The sequence below is a fragment of the Panthera pardus genome, unplaced genomic scaffold (genome assembly GCF_024362965.1).
Source record: "Panthera pardus isolate Hobbes unplaced genomic scaffold, ASM2436296v1 HiC_scaffold_22, whole genome shotgun sequence".
Taxonomy (NCBI): domain Eukaryota; kingdom Metazoa; phylum Chordata; class Mammalia; order Carnivora; family Felidae; genus Panthera; species Panthera pardus.
This window is the reverse complement of record NW_026526788.1, coordinates 21,434,823-21,449,794: the sequence shown is the minus strand read 5'-3', so window position 1 is coordinate 21,449,794 and position 14,972 is coordinate 21,434,823. Positions and strand designations below refer to the sequence as shown.

The following is a 14,972-nucleotide window of genomic DNA, read 5'->3' as shown; positions in this document are numbered from 1 at the left end:
ATTTCCCATGAATTTATAATTATTTCAAAATAAAAGTTGGACAAAATTGGAGAGGTTTCTATTATGTTTACATTGAGGAAGAAGGATCAAGTTGTATCATTTGGGTTTTTTTTTCCTGCAACTTCTTGGACAGACTTATTACAAAAGTTGCATATTCAGATGAAGCTGAATTTGAATTCCGAGGAGATGAACGTCTATGATTTCCTGAAATATTTGAATGAATATATTACAAGTGCCCTGGTGTTCCACATATTCTATAGCCAGAGCTGAATGTTACAGACTTGTCTTTTATTTCCTTCATTTCTCCCAATTTATTTATAAATTCTTATATTTAATACTTTGTAATTAGTGAAACCTTATTTTGAAATCTGGAATGAAAATAAAATGACAGCAATTAAGATTCATACACCATAGAGATATAGACATAATGTGTTGATGCTCTTGTTGTTGTTGTTGTTGTTGTTGTTGTTGTTGTTGTTGTTTAATCCAACCTTAGATCTGCCACAGATTGGTTTTCTGTTTCTCCTCTATTCCAAAGCTGTATGACCTTGGAAAGAATAAGTAGCTTGAATTATTACATGAACAGAACTATGCTGGTGGCTTTATATCATTTATTTGTCATATCTACCCCAGAGGACGCTTTTCTTATCCTGATCTTATAGACAAGGAACATTAAGGCTCAGAGTTCAGGAACTTATCCAAAGTCCAAGCTCACTGGTTGGAGAGTTAGATTTGAGCCCAAGGCAACTGTCTCCAGTGACTTCCCAGAGAACCATCCTGGCTAGCTTGCCCTTTTGAAATCTAACATTGTAGGCCTCAGTTTTCCCCCATACCTCATATCAAATTCTCCTTTCTTAGAGGATCAGGCTGAGCAGAATATTCACCTGACTAAAAATTAAACTCTAGGTACAGAAATCATCCTTTGTGAAAACTTGAGGTTGTATTCCTTCTATAGACTATTCACAGTCAAACCTGACCCCACACTCACAAACAGCTTTCAGAAAACAAATTTGGTGTAGGAAAAAGAATCATGGTCCCATCTGACCAAGTTATCTAGAGATTTAATCATGTGCATGTAAGAATGAGGCAAAACTAACCAAGGATGATCATTTGAAATCTTGAAGATTAACCCATTTAGTGGGAACATGATTTCACTCCTGTTATTTATGCTTCATTGTATGATAATCTCCTTAACCATTTATATTCACAAAGCATTTTTTGATTCTTCTTGCTCTGTTGCAAAATCTCAGTTACAGAGAAAGCTGTCCCACCTTTTACAAATAAAGAAACTGAGTTACAAGGTGCTTGAGAAATTTATCATTAATCAGTGAAGTAAGAAAACTGTAGAACATTAGTTTCCATTTATTGCACAGCAGAAAGTGCCACTGTAATCAGAGCTTTCTGCTCATAGAGCAAGCCAACAAGAAGGGACATCACCTTCTGGACCAGGGTATCTGCATATCTGTCCATTACTCATCCATTTATCAACTACCACCCCTGTGCCAGGTAATCTGCAAATACATTGTGTTAAATCATGGTTGAAGTCCATGTCTGTGTGACTTCATCACTTCTCCCTGACCCTGTTCCTAGACCTAGGTTCTAAGCTCTAAAGCAGACAGGTCACTTTGGACAGGTCACTTATTCTCTTTGAACTTCACACACCCTCTTTACCAAATGCTTTGTGGGACAAATAGTAACTGACTTGCCAGAAAGTAGAGACATTCAGTGAGTGTAAATTGTAACATTCCTCCTGACCAAGCCTACCTGTTTCAGAACTCATCTCTTTCTTTTCCCTTAATTGTGTGTGTGTGTGTGTGTGTGTGTGTGTGTGCGCGTGTGTGTGTGTGTGTGTGAGAGAGAGAGAGAGAGAGAGAGAGAGAGAGAGAGAGAGAGAAAACTTTACTAGTAACAGATTAAACAGAGAAAGAGAGGGGGTTTTAGGGTCTTTTCATAGTCTATCAATCACCCCGAAAGGTAAGAAGCTCTTTATTTTTATGTCATTTTCTCCTTTAATTCTATAGGTATGGAGTGGTTTAGTAAATTTTTTTAAGCCATTTAAAAGTAATGGATAGGGGCACCTGGGTGACTCAGTGGGTTAAGCGTCTGACTCTTGATTTCAGCTCAGGTCATGATCTCACAGTTTGTGGGTTCAAGTCCCACATTGGGCTCTGCGCTGACGACTCAAAGCCTGCTTGGGATTGTCTCTCTCTCTGCTCCTCCCCCATTGTCTCTCTCTCTTTCTCTCTCTCTCTCTCAAATAAATAAACTTAAAAAAAAACAGTAATGGATATTATTGCCTCATAAGCTCCTCTTCTCATATTGAACCATCCTTGCAATGTTTTTCGTAAGATCCTATTGTCATGTTTTTCACAATTTGGGTTCTGAGTCTTTAGGGACAGACTTAGGGTGAAGTCTAAGACTTTGCTTCCCAGACATGTCAAGTCATAAAGTCACCTGAATTGACTGTGAAAAACAGCTTTTCAGGTTCCACTCCTGGCCTACCAAGTCAGAATCTCCAGGAGAGAAACCTAGGAATCTGTGCTTTTAATAGATAGCTCTGGTGATCTTGCCAGATTGGAACACACACAAGCTGGGTTTTCTGTGGGTATGAATAGGACACAGGCATCATATCTGTAGGTTATTTTCTTGGTTTTATCTATGGAAAGGATAGGAGCATAGCAAAGATTCTTGGTTCTATATTCCTGCTTCTCTAACCTAATAATAGACCATTTTAAAATCTGAATACAGGTGTGTCTGGGTGGCTCAATCAGTTGAGCATCCAACTTTTGATTTCAGCTCAGGTCATGATCCCAGGGTTGTGGGATCAACCCCTGTGTTGGGCCACACTGAGCATGGCACATGGCACTTTCTTAAGATTCTCTTTCCTTCTGCCCTGCCCCCCTGCTCGCATTCTTTCTCTCTCTGTCTCGAAAGAAAAAGAAATCTGAGTACAAGTATATTCAGTCCTGGAAAGAATATTGACATTATTCATATATACGTAATTAGACTTTATTGCTATTTACCTGGAAATGTGACTTTTCTGACATACTTTTTTAGTTTGCAACACAGAACGTTTCAGAAGAGTTTGATATTCTCATAAGTTTTCAATGCCCTTTGGATAAACGTCCATTAAGTAAATGGTAATTTCTCTTATAAACACATGGACATAATAAAATTTACTGTGGATTAAAGAGTAGGAAGACAAGATCCACTTTTCCTCATACAATTTTTTAAAAAATTATTAAAAGAACAAACAATAATCAGTCTACTAAACTATATATATTTTAAAGCAAGATTTTTTGTTTAATTTTGAAAAAGAGAGAGAGTGTGTGTTTGTGTGTTCAAGTGGGGGAGGGTCAGAGAGAGAGGGAGAGAGAGAATCCCAAGCAGGCTCCATGTTGTCAGTGCAGAGCCTGATGCAGGGCTCGATCCCACAAACCATGAGATCGTGACCTGAGCAGAAATTAAAAGAGTTGGATGCTCAACCGACTGAGCCCCCCAGGCACCCCTTAAAGGAAGACTTACAGAATTATGCAGTTATTTGGTATGAAAAGTGTGAGTCTCTATTAATTCCCAGTGATGTCTTTGTTCAGTGGATACTAGTTGAATACCTGCCATGGGCCAAGCCTCAACATCAAACGTCATTTAATTTAACGTAATTTTACTGTGGTTACTTCACATTTTATGAAAAGAAAATCTAGTTTTCATATACATTAACAGCTTATCAAAACTATAAATAGAATAAAAAGCCTCGTGATCAGGTGCTTATGATGGACAATATGGCCACAAGTCAGGGCTTCCCAGCTGCTGTGTGTCAACAACTTCCTTCCTCTTTCAGGCCTCTCGAGTCAGCTAAGATCATTTCATTACTGTGTTTCAGTCTCCTTTTTTAAAAGCAAGAAATAGAGAAAATGTGTTTGAGTTGAATCCACATTAAAATTTTAATAATCTGTTATATTATTGATTATATCATTTTATTATTTAATACTAGTATTAGTATTATTACGATGTAATAATACACAAGCATACACTCATTATTATATATATTATAATTTTCCTTTTCTCTTTCCCTGTCCTCTAAATTTTATGTAAATTATATGAATTTATATATCAACATGTAAAGATGTGATTAGTTGATTGTTATCACATTTTTTGGTGGCTTTTCCATTTAATATGGCTTGGAGATATACATATTAAAACATATACTTCTAGCCCATTCTTTTTAATACTGCACTGTATTCCATAGTATGAATCTATCATAATTTATTTAACCTTTGTCCTATATGATGACCAATAAGATTTTGTGATCGATTTTCAGGCCATATGAATTACATAGTAATATTACTGTTTTTCACTTCCTCCTCTTGTCTCTTCATGTTTACCCACTGTGCACATCATTTATTGTCTAACTTATGCAGCTATCCCAACATGTAATAGCCTAGCCTTCAACTGTAGCTCTTAGAGATTATGCTTCTTTTTATAAACCAGTATTTAAATATTTTTTGTAGTCTTCACCTTTGTATTGACTTTTATTCTCAGGAAAAAAAGTTCAAAAGGAACGATATCTTTTCTCCATTTCATCATGCAGAGGCCTGGGAATCTGAGTAATTCAGGAGGGCAGTATGTGTATATGATCCTGTTTAAGGAATGGTGCATGGGGATTCTGATGTCCAAAATTTGCACAGTAGTTTCTTTGGGGTGAGGCTTATATATTTTTTAATATTTATTTATTTTTGAGAGAGAGAGAGAGAGAGAGAGAGAGAGAGAGTGGGGGGGACAGAGAACCCAGCCTCTGTGCTGATGACAGAGAACCCAATGCAGGGCTCAAACTCACAAACCACAAGATCATGACCTGAGCCAAAGTCGGAAGCTCAGCTGACTGAGCCACGTAAGCACCCCGAGGCTTATCTTAAAAATACCTGTTAAAGGGGAGCCTGGGTGGCTCAGTCAGTTAAGCTTCCGACTTCAGCTCAGGTTATGATCTCATGGTCCGTGAGTTCGAGCCCCACGTCAGGCTCTGTGCTGACAGCTCAGAGCCTGGAGCCTGTTTCAGATTCTGTGTCTCCCTCTCTCTCTGACCCTCCCCCATTCAGGCTCTGTCTCTGTCTCTGTCTCAAAAATAAATAAAATGTTAAAAAAAATTTTAAATACAACAGTGGAGGTCAATAATTATGCAAGTTTTAATGATGACGGGAAAATTGGGTCAATTTCAGAGTGGGTACAACACAGAGTGTTCCTGAACCACTGGCAAATCCTAAAAGATGTTATAAGTCGAGTGTGGAGTAAGAACCTGAGCTTTTCCATTTACCGCTCATCGGCTGCATCTGAGATGGACACACTCACTTTATAGTTGGGGTGGCTTTTGTTCTTTATCAAAGGCAATATGGCAGAGTGTGGCCTGGCTGCCTCTGCTACATAAAGTGGCCATTCTTCCCAGTCCATTGCTATTATAGTTTCCAGGGGTGATACAGCTGTCTCTCCCTTAACTCCTCACAAATGTACATGCACATACCTGCAACACACACACACACACACACACACACACACAGCTAAGAATGCATGTTGCCCCGAGTCCCCCAAAAGGTTCCTCACTGCCTCTGGTATGTCCAGCTTGATCTTGAGTAAGCTTCATACTCAAAGGATACACAGCTTGTTACATGTGGAGTCAGGAAATCTTTCTTGTTTGAAGGATGTAATTTCACAGTGGGGTCTTCTTTTATTGCTCGCACTGTGTGGAGTCCCAGGCTATTTCTGAAGAACACAATCACAAGTTTGAGACCAAGGTGAACAATGTCTGCTTAGCTGCAGCTGATCGGATGCACAGCAACTGAAACTAATCATCAGAATTTCTCAGTTGCCACATGAATTATGAACTCTGGGAATTCAGACTTTCAAAAAGAAGCCAAATCATGGAAAGGGAAATATATCCTCTCTGGATGGAAAACTTATCCATCCAGTTTTGTCAATTGCTGAATAGCTGAACGCCCCCCCCCCCACCCCACCCAAGAATATTTTCCTGAGCGAGCTCTTTGGTTCCTTCCTGTTTTTCTATATTAACCTTTTTTTAAAAAAATTATTTGCCTTTGTTTTCTTTTATTTTCTTTCACTAAAAACTCAATATTTAGATTTGGATGGAGCAGAGGAGAAGCAGATGGTTAGGAAACCAAACAGACCAAATTCTAGTTCCATTTGTGATGAGTGGAACCCTATCTGTCTCCTATTTGACAATTTGGTGTTCCCACCTCAGAGTTTGGTGGGTAATCTGTAAAATGAGAAGATGTCACTGATCCAATTACCTAACTATTCATCTTCCCTTTCTATAAATTTCTATTCAGAATAAGCTGTGATCTCAGCCCTGTGTATCTGATGAAGGAGGCAGACATGTTCATAGTTAAAAAATGGTAGGACCTGTTCTGTATGTGTCAGAGGTATGAACAGAGGCTTATGTGAGTAACAACAAAGACAAAACCAACACCTCTCCCTGAAGTTTGGGACTTTCCCCTTTATTTTGTAACAAGACCATCCCAGCTATGTGAACCCAAAGGTACTCCCCCACCCCCTTCTTAGCTCCTCACCTTCAACCCCATCTCCCAGGCCTCGGAAGTGACCAGTGCTAATACCAGAATGTTTCTTCTACAGATTTCTCTTATAAAAGTATACAGATGTGCAGATTAGAGTTTTCCCTAAAAAGGAGCAGACTCTGCATTTTTTTTTTTTTTTTTTTTTTTGTGCATCTTGCTTCTGTGCTCACTTTCTGTGCTTTATACTAGTCAGTCATTACCTGCCTGGCACCCTCGCATCTCACCCCTACTGCCACCTTCTCAGAGAGGTGTTTGCTGTTGGGGATCATCGTATTGAAATAACCTCTCCCGCCCAACCCCCACTCCCCGCAAGGTGTGGCTAGAGAGCGAGGTCTCCATATAACTGTTTTATTATAATACATCTAGATAAGTTTTAAATTTTTGTAGGAGAAATTCTCCCTCACAAATCTACTTTTCCAAAATAGTCTTGGCTAGTCTCAAATATTTATTTCGTATCATGTTTAAATAAGTATTTCCATGTAAATTATCAAGTTTGAACATTTTAATATGCGTTTTTCTGACCAGTTTTCAGCTTCTGTGACTTGCCTACTTATAATATTTTGCTGTTTTCAATTGGCTTGTTTGTCATCTTCTTCTCAACTTGTAGCTGCCATTGATACTGAGCATATCAATCCATTATTTGCCATGTGTGACTATTACCTTTCCTTTTGTCTTTTAAGCTTACTATTTTTGCCATAGAAAACTTTGCATTTTTATAGCCAAAACTATCTTTTAGGCTTCTGGGTTTCCAGTTTTAAATATAAAAATTTCTCCTAACTAAGGCTGAGACATATTCTCTTGATTGTTTTATGGTAATATTTTAATTTTTTTAAGTAGTTAAGTCTCTCATCCAGCTGGAATTTATATTTATATGTGATAAAATATAGTGAATTATCTCTGTTCTGCCAAACGGATTTTCAATTATGTCAGCACCATCTTAAATCAGCCATCTTTCCCCCACTGATTTGAAGTTTAAATATCTGACTTTGATTTAAATATATTCATTTAAATATATAACATATAATACATAAAAGTTGATATATATGCATTTATATATATACCGCATATGTGTGTATACATATATAAATTTAAATCTATTTCTTGCTCTGTGTTTTTATCCCGCTCAGCTATTTATCTAATCTTATATATATTCTTATATGTCTCTCCATATAAATTTTATTTTGATACTTCTAGATAACTATTAAAATCTTATAAAGTAAATTCTTCCTCACAAGCCTATTTTTCCAAAATACTCTTGACTAGTCTTGAATATTTATTTCATATGATTTAAAAAACCATTTATTTAAATTAAACCTGCCAACATTATGCATCAGATCCGGCTTTTCAAAGAAGACCCATCTGGCTGCCCTGTAGGGAACGAATTGTAGTAAGGAGGGGCGGGTGACAGGGAGATGGCTAGGAGGTGGCTCGGACAGGAGTGGCAGGGCAAAGCCATTTCCACAACCAGATCAGCTGGACTTCGACCTTTCGACGTGATGTACAAAGAAAAGTGACTCACACTATTGGACAGCAGGGCTAGACAAATGTAAATCCTTTTCCAGAGTGAGGACAGACAGGAAGAAGTCAGTTTGGCAGTGCACAGGAGGAAAGAATATATGTCCATTGTGGACAGGCGGATTGATGCATGAGGGTTATCTGTGGGCAGACAGAAATTGGTGTTGATGACATTAATCATTTGGGTAATTTAAACATCTTTTAAAAGAGGCTTTCAAATAAAGTGTTAGAGCCTTTTAGACATATTTTAGTCTTTATTCACTTTCTTATGAGGCCCGACTTTCTTCTGATTCATTCCTACTTTGGCAGCTGAGGGCAGATTATTGTAAATAATCACAGAATGAGGTATCTCTTCTTACAGAGTAGAGCTCTGTTCAGATGAGGTAAATGCCAGTTTTTGAATATATGTGTTCCTCTTTCATAGAAATATTTTCCTATAAATATTATATATGAATAGCTTGATACTGGCTTTACAAAGCTTCGTATTGTTAAGGTCACTATCACTTCCTTTCAATCATAGAAACTGTTTAGACCACTGGATATAAGTAGTATTATCTCTTGAAATTACACTTCATTTTATCTCCAGGTATTGTGTAGATTGACTTCTCACAGCTCTTTCATTCATTTGTCCTTGCAGAACTTGACAGCCCAGAGGAGCTAGGGAAAAAGCGTATCTGCAGGATCATCACAAAGGACTTCCCCCAGTATTTCGCTGTGGTTTCACGGATTAAGCAGGAAAGCAACCAGATTGGCCCTGAAGGCGGGATTCTGAGCAGCACTACTGTGCCCCTTGTCCAGGCTTCATTCCCAGAGGGTGCTTTAACCAAAAGAATCCGCGTGGGCCTCCAGGTAATGTTCACAAAGGCTTGTTTCCTTGGCACAGGTAGAGACCGTGTGACCATGCTCTGCTCAGAAGACCGTTGTGGTAACTCACCCCAGCGATATTGCTAATCAAAGCAGTGGGCCGGTTTGGGAAGCAGTAACCTAGTTCATGAAGTATAAAGTGAGCTTAGTGGCTTATTAAATAAGGTATGTATTTTAGGGTTTTCTTTTGAAAGTATACCTTGGTTTCTGATGAAAGATTGTTTTGTTAACCATAGGTTACTGGTCTCAGTATGTGCGACAAGAGCACCAAAAGAGCAAATATACCATTAAAGAAATAAACTGTATTTGATTTGGTTTATAATATGCCATAGCATGAAAATCAGTACTAAGGAAACTTGCAAGCTTTCACATTTTGATTTAAGTAGATCATAAACACTGGGTTTTATCCAGACCAGTTAGAACTTGTTTTGGTTTGGAAGGCTAACTGAAAATCTTGGCAAGGATGGTCTTTCTTACATTTACTTGTTCAGCTAGACCTATTGAAAAAGGAAAATAGTAAGGAAGGTAACTTAATTTGTGTTAATTAATATAGTCTTTAATAGTTTAACTTAGAGTTCCTGTTCTTTTTGTGAGGTTTTTTTAGAGTCAAGTACTCTAAACTCTGAGAAGGCCGTCAGTAACTTGTGACTGAGGACACCACCTTATATTTCAGTGACATGAGGTTCCCTTCAGCTATCTCTTGTATTGAGTATTTTACCAAATAGCAAAGAAGCCATAAGGAAGACATTAGGTTTGGTAGTCTAGAATTGAAATCTTAAGTGCCCTTTTGTTACTTAACTCTGAAAAACCTCAATTTTTGCCTGGGCACACATTGCCCATGTAATGTTTTACTGGATGTCCTGCAAAGGTTTAACATACACTAGACTCAATATTTGCTGACCTTTACTTTTAGTTAGACTAAAAGGCTTCTATGCTGTGAGACTTGATTCACTCTCTGTCACTCAAAGCTCCTGTTGCCTGTTTTCTGCTGGGGAAATACACACACTGACCAGTTCCTGCTACACTGTTAAGTTGTTTTGGTTCTTTTTTGTGGCCTCCTGAAGTAGTAAGGATTAAGAAGAAAGACATTTTTTTCTTTCTCTTTTTTTTTTTTTTTTTTTGGTTGTCTGCTTTGAGCTTTTTCCTCCTCGCTTAAAAAGTCAATTTTCCAATGACAGAAAAATGTTAACTTCCATTTAAGGTCCTTTCTTTGTCTCTAGGCCCAGCCTGTTCCAGATGAAATTGTGAAAAAGATCCTTGGAAACAAAGCAACGTTTAGCCCAATCGTCACCGTGGAACCAAGAAGAAGGAAATTCCATAAACCTATCACAATGACCATCCCGGTGCCCCCGCCCTCAGGAGAAGGCGTGTCCAACGGGTACAAGGGAGATACCACGCCCAATCTGCGCCTGCTCTGTAGCATTACAGGTTTGGTTAACTTGCTGCTGTACTTCCCTGGATGCTAGCTAACATTTGCAGTCATTCTGTACAAAAATATAAAGCCTTTGAAACATCCATGCCAACTTTATAAGCATAGGGAAAAAAGAAACGAATAAAACATTTTGCTTGTCTGTCACCTCATCTCTGTACCTTTTATCCCTGTACCTTTCTTTAAAGATGCAGAGATCATGACTCATTTAAAATTCAGTGATATTCTTTTCCCTGCCATTAAGTGTAGTATTAATAATTGCACTCTTTTAAGGTTATTGAGATAGTATTGAATCTCCTAGAGCAGCTGGATAATCTCTCAAGGACCTAGACAGAGGCAGTGGACCTAGCAAAATCCTTTAGACTACAGGAGATTGGGTGGGCTTTGGACAAAACAGAGCTGCCACAGAGAACCAGGAGTAGGGAAGAGCAAGAGCAAAGGCATGATGCTCACCACACAAAGTCACGAATATAATCCAATAGACTAAAGCTATAAGGTCAGGAGAACACATGTTGTGATAATCACCTGGACTCCAAAGTTAGTTCATCATTTGATCATCCTAATATGATTTTTAACAGAAAGTCCTAGATTAAGATAGGTTGTTTTTTTGTTTCTATGAGTAGTTTCTATGACTAGCTGATTCCTCTTCTTACACTGGAAAATTAAATGATTTAGGCAGTACAAAATGAGCTGCTTTTTTTTTTTTAATATGAAATTTATTAGCAACTTGGTTTCCATGCAACACCTAGTGCTCATCCCAACAGGTGCCCTCCTCAGTGCCCATCACCCACTTTCCCCTCCCTCCCACCCCCCATCAACCCTCAGTTTATTCTCAGGGTTTTTTTTTCAATATATGAAATTTATTGTCAAATTGGTTTCCATACAACACCCAGTGCTCATCCCAAAAGGTGCCCTCCTCAATACCCATCACCCACCCTCCCCTCCCTCCCACCCCCATCAACCCTCAGTTTGTTCTCAGTTTTTAAGAGTCTCTTATGCTTTGCCTCCTTCCCTCTCTGTAACTTTTTTTCCCCCTTCCCCTCCCCCATGGTCTTCTGTTAAGTTTCTCAGGATCCACATAAGAGTGAAAACATTTGGTATCTGTCTTTCTCTGTATGACTTCTTTCACTTAGCATAACACTCTCCAGTTCCATCCACATTGCTACAAAAGGCCATATTTCATTCTTTCTCATTGCCAAGTAGTATTCCATTGTATATATAAACCTCATCTTCTTTATCCATTCGTCAGTTGATGGACATTTAGGCTCTTTCCATAATTTGGCCATTGTTGAAAGTGCTGCTATAAACATTGGGGTACAAGTGCCCCTATGCATCAGCATTCCTGTATCCATTGGGTAAAGCCCTAGCAGTGCTATTGCTGGGACATTGGGTAGATCTATTTTTAATTTTTTGAGGAACATCCACACTGTTTTCACAGTGGCTGCACCAGTTTACATTCCCACCAAGAGTGCAAGAGGGTTCCCGTTTCTCCACATCCTCTCCAGCGTCTATAGTCTCCTGATTTGTTCATTTTAGCCACTGTGACTGGCGTGAAGTGATGTCTCAGTGTGGTTTTGATTTGTATTTCCATGATGAGGAGTGACGTTGAGCATCTTTTCATGTGCCTGTTCAGGCCATCTGGATGTCTTCTTTAGAGAAGTGTCTATTCATGTCTTCTGCCCATTTCTTCATTGGATTATTTGTGTTTTGGGTGTGGAGTTCGGTGACTTCTTTATAGATTTTGGATAGTCCTTTGCCCAATATGTCATTTGCAAATATCTTTCCCATTCCATCGGTTGCCTTTTAGTTTTGTTGATTGTTTCCTTTGCAGTGCAGAAGGTTTTTATCTTGATGAGGTCCCAATAGTTCATTTTTGCTTTTAATTCCCTTGCCTTTGGAGATGCGTCAAGTAAGAAATTGCTGTGGCTGAGGTCAGAGAGGTTTTTTCCTGCTTTCTCCTCTAGGGTTTTGATGGTTTCCTGTCTCACATTCAGGTCCTTTATCCATTTTGAGTTTATTTTTGTGAATGGTGTGAGAAAGTGGTCTAGTTTCAACCTTCTGCATGTTGCTGTCCAGTTCTCCCAGCACCATTTGTTAAAGAGACTGTCTTTTTTCCATTGGATGTTCTTTCCTGCTTTGTCAAAGATTAGTTGGCCATACATTTGTGTGTCCAATTCTGGAGTCTCTATTCTATTCCATTGGTCTATGTGTCTGTTTTTGTGCCAATACCATGCTGTCTTGATGATTACAGCTTTGTAGTAGAGGCAACAGTCTGGGATTGTGATGCCTCCAGCTTTGGTTTTCTTCTTCAATATTACTTTGGCTATTCAGAGTCTTTCATGTTTCCATACAAATTTTAGGATTGCTTGTTCTAGCTTCGAGAAGAATGCTGGTGCAATTTTGATTGGGATTGCATTGAATGTGTAGATTGCTTTGAGTAGTATTGACATTTTAACAATATTTATTCTTCCAATCCATGAGCACAGAAAGATTTTCCATTTCTTTATATCTTCTTCAATTTCCTTTGTAACAAAATAAGCTGCTTCTTAACTTTCTTGATAGTTCTTGTATTTTTTAAAAAATTTAAAAATAAGATAATTATATTGTCTATCTGAACAACTAATCTTTGCACCTATAAATTGCACTTACAAAATGTGCTTTATAGTCTGTGGTTGCCCCAGGTTTAAAATATTCTTTAGTAGCCAAACAGAAAAATGATCTTTAAAAAATGTAATATCTTACAAGAAGATCACTATAAGGTAGCAATAGTGCTAGAAGGAGAATAGAGGAAAAGTACCTTTAGGGCATGCCATTAATTGAAAGTTGCTGAAGTTTTGCAAGTTCCGGCTGTGCAGGAAGAACAGGATGGTGAAGAAGATATTATAAGGGGCATCTCCCATGATGACGTCAACGTATCTGCTCTTGTTCTCTCAGGAGGCACCTCGCCTGCTCAGTGGGAAGACATCACAGGAACTACACCTCTGACATTTATAAAGGATTGTGTCTCTTTTACAACCAATGTTTCAGCCAGGTATGGAAATAAAGGATTCCCAAAAGCACTAAGGAATTAATTTTATTAACTTTTGGAAAGTAAAAGTTTTTGTGCTCAATACCACCAGTATGATTAATTTTAAAAATTTTGATGGTGAACTTGGGCCTAACTCAGAAATGTAAAATTCACTACTGTACGTCATTTTATCCAGTTCTTACAAGCAGCTCTATGGTGCTAGACTTGCTTCTGCTAGTTCTCAGCAATTTGTAAAAACCTATTTCTGTTGATCGTTGTAGAAATCTGGCCCCTTTGCTAAAGGAAGACAGCAACTTGTTTTTAATTTTTATAGTCTCAAAGAAAAAAGATAGGATTTCCATGTCTTTCCCATTTTCTTCCATAAAATCCTTATTCCTTCTAATGTAAAGTAAGAGATTAAACTCTTAAGCAGGAGTAGAAGGGAAGGCTCATCATGGGTAATTATACGAGGGGAATAAGAATCTTATGGGAAGGACAAGAGAGAAAAAAAATCCTTAGCATTTCCTCAGCAAAGGAACAAACATATAATAAATGTAGACCTTCTGTAAGCAGAGTACGCATCATTGCTGTTTGTTTAAATGAACGAGTTAATGTTTTGGTATCATTCCCTTATATGCTTTGACTTTTTAATGATGATTATTTTTAAGATTTCGCTAAAATCATCTCATCTTCACACTTCTGTGTTTCTCAGATTTTGGCTTGCAGACTGCCATCAAGTTTTAGAAACTGTGGGGTTAGCCTCACAGCTGTACAGAGAACTAATATGTGTTCCATATATGGCCAAGTTCGTTGTTTTTGCCAAAATGAATGATCCTGTAGAATCCTCCCTGCGCTGTTTCTGCATGACAGATGACAAAGTGGACAAAACTTTAGAGCAGCAAGAGAATTTTGAAGAAGTTGCAAGAAGCAAAGATATTGAGGTACCTTGTTCATAACAAGTTTGTTTTATTACATTCCCCAGATACGGGGTTGTCTCTTGAGGTTACAATAGCACTTATTAGAAATATCAAGCTCATGATTGATTGCAATTTTTGGTTAAAAAATTTGATATAGACTTATCCTCTAATGTTTTATGTGTCTTTGTATGAGGCTATCTTGGTTTAAATGTAGTAGTAATGAATCTACATCATGGTCAGTGCTTCCCTGTGGTAACTTGAATTGTTTTATTTTTATGGTCACTGTCTTTAGCACATTACTAGGATTTTCCATTTGCAAACTCAGTAAAAGTATTGGAGTAAAAAAAAAAAAAACAACCAACTTTCAAAGTCTGTATGAATAAGCGATTGATGTCAGCACTTTCTCAAACATGTCTAAGGTTGCTGGAATAGAATTGAATATATAATTCTGTCTTATACATGTGCATGATTTGGTTTCCAATCACAATTGTTGAATTGTGAGCCTGAAGAGTTATTTTTGTGGCAAGTAACACCATAGAAGTAATTTCCTAATAAGGAGACAAATGTGACATAGAAATATGTCAGTCTTTTAATATTATGTGACTTAAAATTTCAAAATTCTTCCAATTTAATTAACATTAAATTATGTGTTTCTTTTA

The 14,972-nt window shown here is 37.9% G+C and overlaps 1 protein-coding gene across 34 annotated transcripts in view; it reads left to right on the top strand.

The window, feature by feature from the left end:
- ANK3 (ankyrin 3) overlaps nucleotides 1-14,972 on the top strand; it is a 679,089-nt gene that overhangs the window by 612,909 nt on the left and 51,208 nt on the right. For all 34 annotated transcript variants that reach the window (XM_053910305.1, XM_053910324.1, XM_053910308.1 and 31 more), the window contains 4 exons: nucleotides 8,734-8,945; nucleotides 10,181-10,388; nucleotides 13,324-13,420; nucleotides 14,109-14,337. In XM_053910305.1, the coding sequence (XP_053766280.1) occupies nucleotides 8,734-8,945; nucleotides 10,181-10,388; nucleotides 13,324-13,420; nucleotides 14,109-14,337 (746 nt within the window). The remainder of the gene's footprint in view (nucleotides 1-8,733; nucleotides 8,946-10,180; nucleotides 10,389-13,323; nucleotides 13,421-14,108; nucleotides 14,338-14,972) is intronic.